Source organism: Populus alba, chromosome 17 (genome assembly GCF_005239225.2).
Source record: "Populus alba chromosome 17, ASM523922v2, whole genome shotgun sequence".
Classification (NCBI taxonomy): Eukaryota; Viridiplantae; Streptophyta; class Magnoliopsida; order Malpighiales; family Salicaceae; genus Populus; species Populus alba.
The window spans coordinates 7,854,530-7,865,728 of NC_133300.1; the positions used below are offsets into that span (position 1 = coordinate 7,854,530).

General features: G+C 33.2%; 1 protein-coding gene across 1 annotated transcript; it reads left to right on the forward strand.

Annotated features, from left to right (window-relative positions):
• The first annotated feature begins 9,129 nt into the window (after positions 1-9,129).
• On the forward strand, positions 9,130-10,863 carry LOC118048701 (chaperone protein dnaJ 20, chloroplastic). Its single transcript, XM_035058488.1, has 2 exons — positions 9,130-9,635; positions 10,430-10,863. The coding sequence occupies exons 1-2, from the start codon at positions 9,195-9,197 to the stop codon at positions 10,577-10,579; spliced, it is 591 nt and encodes a 196-aa protein (XP_034914379.1). The 5' UTR covers positions 9,130-9,194; the 3' UTR covers positions 10,580-10,863.
• The last annotated feature ends 336 nt before the right edge of the window (positions 10,864-11,199 follow it).

Here is an 11,199-nt window from a genome sequence, read left to right on the forward strand (position 1 = left end):
TTTTTGTAATTTCAATTTACTCTTGAAAACATCAATTTCAAGAGCATGTGGAGGGGTGATAATCTTTTATATATATATATATATATATATATTATATATATATATATATATATATATATATATATATATATTTTAAAGGTTGTATGTTGGAACGCACATGTCATTCGATTATTGTTTTTTAATTGTGTATTTAGCATTCAATTAAATTAACTGAGTTTCTCAAGGATAAAAAAAGCATTGTTGAAGTGAAATAGCTATGGTGATTGCTTATTAATTTAATGCAAGTGGCAGTCCAAAATGTGCTTGGAGACCCTTTGCGGTTTTAAAATTATATAGCTTTAAGGCTTCCATCAACAATTGCAGACAGAAATCTAAGGTTCACTTGTCTTTGTTCCTTCGAAAAGGTTGATTCTGAAATCTTAGGCTTGATTTGATTCTTTAATTAATACACTAAAGACTATAAGCTTCACTTTCAAGACAACCTGTTCAATTTCTTAAGTGCTACCTAACAATCATCATGGTTTTTAAAGGAATGTTTGTGAATGTAGTTGTTGTTACTGTTAAAGATGTTTTTTTACTTGAAAATACATTAAAATAATATTTTTTTAAGGGCAACCTAACAATCATCATAGTTAATAGAGCGGTATTTGAGAATGTGATTGTGATTACTTTTTAAAATGTTTTTTTTATTAAAAATGTATCAAAATAATATTTTTTTTATTTTTGAAAAATTATTTTTGATATCAGCGTATAAAAATGATATAAAAACACTAAAAAAAATATTAATTTAAAAAAAAATAAAAAAAAGTTTAAAATTTTTAAAAAACACTTTTAAAAAATAAAAACAAACAGATTTGATATGCACCAATACATCCCTCTTTTATCGTAACAAAAGTGAGAGAAGTTTGGCATAAGGAGCAATAGACATCCCAACTGTCATGTGAAAACAATCTTGTTTTTATATTTTTTAAATTTTTTTTAAAAACTATTTTTTTTTTATTTTAGATTAATTGTTTATAGTATTTTCAGATTATATGTTGAAAATAATTTTAATAAATTATTTTTGAAAAATTATATTAATAAATTTTATATTAATATTAATAAATTTTATAATAAATAATACTTTAAAAAAATAAACACTACTCTTCCTTCGTATTATATGTTTGAAGCGAATAAATGAGTGCTCTCGAGCTATAGCACTGCCCCCACACCACTACCTTTTTCATGTTAAAACTGATTGATTATGAAGGACAATTGTACCACTATAGATAGATAGGAACTTTGACAGAGTTGCTTAATACGACCATTCTTAGGGGCACTCAACAGCTACTCACTAGAGTCATGTCTTATTGAATGATAACAAAATCTTCTAGTTTTTGAATGTAAAGGGGTTGAAGAACAGATAATTAGAAAAACAAGTTCTTTTATTAAAGAGGCTTTTCCTTCGAGGTCTACCCTTTTAAGGTTTTGCCTTATAATATCACACACAGCCTCTATTTATATTATTTTTGAGGCTTTTGCTTACATCATACATTACATAAGAAAGTACAACAACCTTAAGATAGAAAAGACAAGCTAGTACAATACTAATATCAACTGACAATAGGTTCATGATCTGGAGAGAGATTCTAATCTAATAGGTTGTCTTGATCACGAATAACTTGGACTTGTAGGGTCAACATATACTTATTGTCGGCAAGCATTTCCATCTCATGTGGTTCTAAAAGTTGTGGTATGCCTAAAATTATCTGCTTGAGTTTTTTGTTTATGTATTGCATTTGCAAGTCATATAGATGAGCAGAATATTGAGGTTCATACAAGTCATAGTCAATTTCTTCATCAGGATCTGTTCCTTTGAGCCATACTTCATCTAGAATAATGTTGTTCTTAAGACACATTTTTTTTTGCAAGGTCCTGAGTTCTGGGAGGTTATCTAAGGGGTTTTCATACAGGAAGTATGGATGAGTTTTGTATATGGAAGCCTGTGAAAAACTCATAACCAGATTGTTTACAAAAGCTTTAAAGGGCCTATGGAATGTGAAAATAGAGAACAAATGGGCAAAAGCATGCTTGACAGACTTATTACAACGTAGGTTGCGTTACTTCAATCTAGTAGGTTTATGGATGGGGGAATTTGGATTTCTGCTGTTGGAGAAGAGAGATCCATTGTGTGGGGTTGTGGAACTAAGTGAGGAACTTCAGGGTGTAGTACCAAGAGTTTGCCAACCAAGAAGTTCGGAGAAACTGAGCGAGAAAGAAATTAGTGGGAAACTCAATAGCAATATGGCATAGGTGACAGAAATACCATAAAAAAAAAGTAGAGTTCTTTGGGGAATAAGCTAGAAGGTTTAAAGGTGAATGAAAGGGTATTTGGGATGGATTCCTAAGATTTGGAAACAAACAGAAGACATATCATAGTTGAGAAGAAGGTAGTCTTGGAGGCTAAACACTTTATCTTTGCCTTGTAGGTTAAGAATGTGGTTAAGAACCATGTCTTGAGTAAGAGGGGGTACATCATCTGCAGGGAAGTCTTGTTCAAGTGGAGGTGGATTGGAAGAGGAGGCTTTAAGGATCAGGGGAAGAAGTAGTTTTTGTGATTTAGATGGTCTGGTAAGCTTGTTTGGGATCAAATTCTTGGTTCCTTTTACATGCTCGACGGTGAAGGTGTACTTGAAAAACCACTATGCTAATCTTAGAAGCTGTGGATGAGGAAGCATTTTTCGTTTGAACTGTAGCATTTTTTGAAAAGAGGAACAATCCATGACCATTGTAAAGTGATAAGCTGCCATGTGAAACTTAAATTTTTGGATGCCATACTTTACAGCTAATATTTCCTTGAAAATGGAGTGATAGTAGGTTTCTGACTCTTTGAAAGACTCACTTTTGCAGCCATATATGTGTTGGTGGCCATTTTTATCTTCAAGGAGGACAACACTTCAATACTGGTCACTGGCATTAGTTTGGAGTATGTGTTATCCTGTTTATGGAATAACTAAAGCAAACAGATTTTGTATGGCTGTCTTTAATTGTTTGACAGCTTGTGTCTGCCTTTCTGTCCAAGGGTCCGCATCTTTTTCTAGCATGAGCTAAAGTGGCCTTGTCATCTGTGCAACTCAAGGAATAAAATTTCTAAGATATTGAACAATGCCTAAAAACTGTTGGACTTGCTTTCTTGTAAGGGGGCCATCTGAAAACTTTTGAAGTTCTTCAGATATATGGGTGCCAGGTGTTTAAGCCATCTGTAAAAATCATGCCAAGAAATTCAATTTTTTTTTTTACAGATGAGCATCTTTCTTTTAGAAAGCATGATGCCATGTTGGTGAACAAGCTCTGCAAATTGTTTTAACAAAGTAACATGTGACTCCTCGTCTTTTGAGAAAAGTAACACATCATCAATGTAGACTAAAGCTGATCGAAACATGGGTTCAAATACTTTAATCATGGCTTTTTGAAATAATGAGGGTGCCACTTTGAGACCAAAAAGCATGACTCGCCATTGATAATGATGGTCTGGTATGCAAAGACCTGTTTTGTATCGGTCTTCAGGATGAATGTCAAGTTGCCAAAAACCGGCCTTAAGATCAAACTTGGAGAACACCTTGGCATTGTGAAGGCATAAGAATAATGTCATTGTATTTGGCAAAGGGAACTTATCATCTTATAGGAAATGATTCAAGGGCTGATAATTAATAGTCAACTTGAGCTTGTCTCGTTTTTTTCAGACCTTTTATAAACATAAAAGGCTTCACAAGACCATGGGGAGTTTGTAGATTCAATTAATCCTTGGGCCTGTAATTGGGCACATTCCTCTTGAGCTAGCATCTTGTGCTCAAGATTCATCTCGGAGTGACTGGTTTTCATGGGATTGATGTCCTCATTAAGCTTGAAAGGAAGCTTAATAAAAAATTATGGATTTTGCCATAATAGATGAGAACATTTAGCAAGAAATTCCTAATGAGAGTTTGAACATGAGTGTTGGATTATTTGAGCTTTGATGAGGGCAATATGGTTTGTGGAAGAGGGTTGAATTTCATAGAGTAAAGGGGTAAAAGTATAGGGAAGGAAATAAGCTTTATACTGAATACTACGAGGAAGGATTCTGAACTTGGATTTGAAGTAAACATCAAACCCAATAACCAAATCTTTGCCAAGTAAAAGAGAACCAAGGACATGGGTTTTGACTGAATATTGGGGCAGGATTTGTATGGTAATAGGCTTTTTTGTTTTGTATTGGGTGTAAAAGACTTAGTTATCAGCAACTCGGGAGTATTTTTTATGGGTAACCCAACAATGTGGTGGAAGAACTTTAGGGTTAAGGATGGTTTTATGGGCTCCTGTGTTGAATAAGGTTATAGCTTTGATGGGCTTAACATATGTGGATGTAAGAATAGTAACAGGGGCTAAAGGTATAAGATGTAAAGGGGTAATGGTAGGTTGGGCTTGATAAAGTTCATAGATCTCATCATCAGAACTTTCATCTACCATAGCTGCTATGGTATCAGGAGTGATCTCATTCATGAGTGAGAATAAGGATTCAACTTCATTATCATCAGGATTCAACTTTGTGTTTTGGGTCAGGAAATCGATTAACTTCAAGGACTGGGTCTTCTTTTGTGAACAAGTTTTGACAAAGTGACCTTTGCGCTTACAGATGAAGCATCTATTGGAGCTGGGAGTGAAGTGCTTAGGGCGTCTAGTATGGCGACGTCGTAAGAACTTCCATTTCTTCTGGCGGCTGTTAAAAGAAGATTGGTGAATTTTCTTAAAATGTTTCTTCTTCTTTAGAGGACAGTTGTAATCAACATTATCTGAGCATTTGATTAGCAAATCTAGTCTTTTGCAAGCATGGAGCATAGTTTTATCAGGTTGTAAGATCTTGGTAAAATATTTGTGTTGATCACATATTTTGTTGAGCGCTTCTAACACCTGATGAAATATAGTGCCGAGAGATTGGTTGTCAATAACTTCTTTTCTGGTTTTGAATAATCTGAAAGTTTCATCGGCCAGATCTCTAGGTATGGATGCCAAAAAGACATGCTTAAGGCTTGGATCATCGGGACCAGAGAGAATATGGTATCTTTGGCACATGTCTTTAAAATATCTTTCAAGATTAGATCTCAAATAGGAACAACACTTCATTTTGAAGTACTCATACCGTGCTATTTTCTTATCGTTTAAAGCTTCTCCAAGGAATTCATAATGAAGCCAGCCCAAAGCTTCAGAAAGAGATGCACTGTTTACGAATTGCATTTGCCTATAATCACCTAAGGCATGAAACCAATCCCATAAGGTGCTAGAGAACTTGGTAGAGAACTATTGTAATGCATCTTTGAGGGTTGCGCCGTCTTTAAGCATATAACTAGTGAGCCATGAATGAAATTCAAAGATTCTGTCTCGCCATTTGACTCGTGGTATATCATCCAAAGTAAAATAACCACCAATACTTGGAGAATTGGTATAGGGTTGATAATGGCGAGGATTGAGATTTACTTCATCATCATTGCTAACTGGTTCATCCATACTAACTCTTATGGTAGAAGTTGGAAGAGGCTCTTGCCGAGTCTATGAGGATTGAGGATCTGATGAGTGTGCTGAAGAAGGATCAACCATTAGTAATGGTGGCATGAGACAGGTGTCAGAAGAATCATCTTCAGTAAAAGATTCTTCATAAGTTACAAGAGTTTCGTCATCAGGAGTATTTTCTTCAGATGTATTGGTAAGAGGTTCATAAATAAGGATCTTAGGAATAGTCTGTTGGGAATATGTGATGAGAAAAGACTGAGTTGGATTGAAAGGTTGATTTGACTGAATCATAAGTTGATAAGGGTCCTGTGAGTCTTGGAAGGGATCATCTAGTTCATGCTTTTTAGAATCAAAAGAGTCAGAGGATGAGGAGATGATAGAGGTTGGTGATCTGGGTTTTTTTAGAAATGGTTGGTATTGGGATTTTCCCTTTATCTCTTTTGGGGAGAGGCTTGGAAGGTTTTTTGGTGCTTGGGTTTCCAAATAGTTGAGGTGTAGCAGATGAAGGTTGTGGGTTGTAAGATGGGGAATGTTTACCCCAATAAGGGTCTGGATAATAGGAGGTCATCCTAGTCTGTGGAGGTTTAGGAAATGGTAAAAGCTTAGATTTAGATTTGGCCAATTCAACTTGAAGAGACTTGAGTTGTATTTTGAGAGACAGAATCTCGTGTTCCTTTTAAGGGTCTACATGTCTGCCATTATTTGTTGGATTTCAGCACACAGTTGTTCGAGATGTAGGATTCTAGAATCAATAGAGATGATCATCTTTTTTAGATTAGTCTGCACCAGGTCAACCTTAGATTCAATTATATGAAGAACAGAATTTTGAGCGATGGCATTTTGACTTTGCCAATTAAGAACTGCTTCGGCCTGGGTGACTTGTTTAGGGCGGCCATCAACATCTACACCTTAAGGGTTGTGAACTTGGGGAAGAGTACGAACCCTGTCTTTGACTTGTTCTTGTAGAGCAGGAAAATCATCATCATAAAGTTTTGTAAGTTGATACATGAAGACTGTGGGCACTTGTTTTGGAGATGCTCAAGAGGGAGGAATATATTTGATAAGATAGTCAAATTTGCCAGAGGGTTGTCCAAAAGTGTCAATTGCTCTGTCTCCTTGATTGTATCTTACTTTTAGCTTTTGACCGGATGATTTCCTTTCTTGCTTAGGGGAGTTAGCTTAAAAGTCCTCATTACAACAACTCTCACAATTATAAATGTCCCAAAAAATATGACTATCTTGAGAAAAGGAATAGATTGGGAGGTCGTCCTTAGAGAAGAACTCTAACTAAAAAGCGGTGAATTTACCATGTTCTTAATAAATAATAATTTATTTAGATTTGTTTGTTTTTTTATTTTATTTTTTTATTTTATTTTTTTACTTAAATTTTATGTATTTTTAGTATTTTCAAGTCATTTTGATGCATTGATATAAAAAATAATTTTTTAAAATAAAAAATATTATCTTAATGTATTTTTAAATAAAAAAATACATTAAAAAACAATTAAAATGATACTTCCAAACAGTTTTTTATTATCATATATTTCCAATTATGAAGTTAAATTATAAACTTATGGTTGGTTTTTATAAGATTTTCAATGTAATAGTAATAACAGTGTGCGTGTGTGTATATATTAAGGATCTAAAAATATGGGAATTTTACTATTTACACAGTAAGATTTAGTTAAAAAGCAAAGTTTAATAATTAGGTTCGCCAGCAAACAAATAAAATATTTTTTTTCTTTTATAATATAAAAGATATGATGAAAGCTCTTTACCAATAGCTGCTTCTAGAAAATGATTTTTTTAAAAAGGTTTTATATGTTTTTGGATCATTGTTTTGACTGATATTAATTTTTTTAAAAAATATTATTTTAATATATTTTTAGTATATACTTACAAATACCTCCTAAAATTAAATCATGTACCTACAAACCCTCAGTAATAAATTAAAATTTTCAACTTTCAAACTTTTTTGTACTAATATGTTCCACAACTTGTATAACACAGATTTTCTTAACTAATATATTTATGCTGTATAATACCAATCTTTTTTACTACAAAAAAACTAGTACAAAAATGTTTCGAAGCTCAAAACATTTGCTTCGGAAAAAAAATTAAATGTTAAATCTAATGGAATCCATTAGAATCAATATCAAAGTTGAAGCAGCCGACTTGAATTTATAAGACCTAATTTTATCTGTTTATTAATCCAGTTAATTGATAATCCTACTTATTTTAAATGATGCACAAATTCTAATTGCATGCAAGACGTGTTAAGCGATAGCATAGTTTTGAAATCTATTTCGATTTGATGGATTAATCTAGGATTGAAACCGGGTTAGGTTAAAAAAAAAATAAAAGGAGAAAAAATTTAGTGTGACCCAGTGATCTAGTTAACCTGACAAGACCCAGTCAAAAATCTAGTTACAATCTTTTGATTTTGATTTTTTTCACTAAAATGACGTCGTTTTGATTTTTAAAAAAATTGACATGAATAATCTGATGACCTGATCAAAACTTGGTGACCCTGTCAAAACTCAGAATCTGAGTTTTGAACCAGGCCGGCTCTGTAATAAACTATGTTATTTTAGAGAATTTTTTTTTGAAATGATGCAAACAAAAAGAAAAAAGAAAATATTTAGGTCATATAATGATTTTTACAGGAGTCTGACAAATTCGAATGTCAATGGTTTATTGTTTATATTTTAAAGTTCAAAGTAAACCTTCTAGAAGGAAATTAAAATTTCATATCTTCTTTGACTTATTGTTTTCTTTATGTCCTGGCTGCCGCCGGTTTGTTTAGCGGCTTTACCGTGTTTTACAAAAAAAAAATATTTTTTTTTTATTTTAAATTAATAATTTTATTGTTTTTGATGATTTGACATGTTCATATTAAAAATAAATTTTAAAAAATAAAAAAAATATATTATATTAATATATATATTTTTTTAAAAAAAACATTTTAAAAAATAACTAAAATAAAAAAGTAAAGGAATTATAACCATTTTAAAAGAAGAATAACCATGGAGACTTGAATAGCCGCCGGCGCCGCCTCTAACTCAGTAGAAACACTACAACTCATTAGAAAATAAGAAATAATACTTTCAAACTTCAAAGAAAAAAGAAAAGGAATTTTAACCATTTTTCAAAGAAGAATAACCAAAATAGCATGTAGAGTTGAATAGCCGCCGCCTCCTCTGCTCTACGCCTCCACCCACCCCCTTTCAAGCTACCCACACGGTCAATCCTAAACCATCCAACCATAAAAATAAAATAAAAGTTAAATATGTAACTAATATTTTCCATCAATTTCTTGTTTATTATAATTTATTTTCCTTTTATTTTCTTAAAAAATAGAAAATAGAAGTAGGTAATAGACTTAAATATCTATACAGCAAGTGTTATTATAGTTACTTTTTAAACTTTGTTTCTGTTCAATAATTTACATTCTAAAATTTAATTTATTTTACAGAATATAAATTGTAATTTTTTAATAATTATTAAAAAAATATAGTATGAGGATAATTTGAATTTAAAATTTTATTACTTAACAAAAAATTCACAACATTCCAAAGATGCTATATATAAAAAAAAAAACTCTCCTATAAAACCCGCCCAAAAATCCACTTATCGTCTGCAACACGAAAAACACAAAACACTAGAGAGAGATGCGTTGCTATGGATTAATGATCCCAGGGAGCGAAACCACTCGCTTCTATCAATCACCGTTGAAGCCTGACCCGAATCCAATTCTCCGGGTTAAAACCGTTTCAAGAATCCCAATCGGGTCTTTCAAAACCAAAGCCACAATAAATGCAAAAGTCGGCGCAGAATTGGGACAGATGAGCTTTTATGAGCTACTGGGTATAACAGAATCCGGGACATTGCCGGAGATAAAACAAGCGTACAAGCAATTGGCAAGAAAGTACCATCCGGATGTTTCACCGCCGGGCCGGGTCGAAGAGTATACCCGGAGGTTTATTCGGGTTCAAGAGGCTTATGAGACTTTATCGGATCCCAGGATGAGAGAGATTTATGATCGTGATATGGCTAAAGGTCTTCATTTAGCTTTCTCTGCTAGGAGACGTTATCCTTATCAAAACGACGAGGTATTGTTTTAATTTATATTTTATGTGCGTATACAGCTTCTTCTTCTTCTTCTTCTTCTTTTCCAATTCTTTGGAGATGAAATTGGGGTTCGAAATTTTTTTTGATAAATCATTGGTTATTTTGGGATTGATTTGGTGTGTTTCAATCTGGGTAAAAGTTTTGTTTTTTCCTTGTGAAGTTTGTTGTTAGATTGGGTGTATGTGATTTTCCTTCTTTAATTATTAGCTAGTTTGTGCCAGTTGGCCTAGAAAGGTATATGGAATTTGCTGAGGAATTTTTTTTTCTAAGAAGAAAAGAGGGGCTTTGAAATTATGTGTTTTATGTGCTGGTCAATTTTTGTTTATATGCTGACAGAGTCTAGTAGAAACTTTCTTCATGTTGGAATTGATTGGCTAAGAAACAGAGAATTAATTTTTAATTCCTTCAATCCTTTCCTGTTTAAATCTTCACTTAACACTCCTAAGTTCTTGTTTTTCGCTGGCTTTTTCGGCCTCTCTCCCTCGTGAGAATTGTTGTTTTTGTATCTAAGTATTTCAATTTGATCCTTTTATTGAATAAAAACATCGCTTTTAGGATCTTTGATGAGGTTAAATCACCTTGTTTTTCGGTATATAATGAAGATGTACACACGTCAGTTGACATGGTAGATCTTTGCGTTTGCCTTTTACCTTTGTTATCTGGGTTCTGATGTGTTAAAAAAAGCACCAAAATCAGGTTAGTTTCGGCATTAGGCTGTTGTTGTGTGATATCTTTTTATGCTTATTGGTTTTTTTTTTTTTTTTTTTGCAATCAGGAAATGGAAGAGAGAACTGAGTGGAAGAATCGCTGGCAGTCTCAGCTATCAGAGTTGAAGAGAAGAAGCACGAACAAGGATGCTGGTGGGAGCATGTCATGGGCAGCTCGAATGCGAAGACAAAGAGAGGGATTATCTGAAGAACTTTAGATAGGTTTTGTTTTACTTTGTATATACACGTTCCTTGTACAGATGTTCACGAAGAACTGTCTGGTTAGCATTGCTACAAGCAGCAATAAAGTTAGATCAGCAAACAGTTATCTGAGATTGGAAATTGTAGAGTTGTTTACATGACTATGCCAACCATACTTACTGGGCATTTATGCTGTACATAAAGTTCACTGCTATGACCTCCTCTCCTCCTATCAGTGTTATTTCCGCTACTGAAGCTAAAATTAGTTTCTGAAATATCATATAGCAAGTTTTGAAGCGTATTTCTTTCATTTTGTCCCCCCTCCCCCTCCTTTTTTATTTATCTTGTGTTTTCTGTTTGCAGAGTGCTGAGATTCATGTAAAATTATACCTGTCAGGTTCAGGTTTTATGGAGAATGCTTTTGAAAAGCTTGGATATATGTAACTCAGTCTTATCCTCCATTAGAGGCCACATTTTGCTCATCTCTTTTCCCCCCATCTTTTCCATCATAAAGTTATTCTAGATAGAGAATCTTGATTCAATGTTTTCTTGCGTCGCTCCCTTACTTCTGCTATTTTGTTTTCCAGTCTCGCTCCCTGATTTCCTACGAAATTTAATTATATATATATATATATAT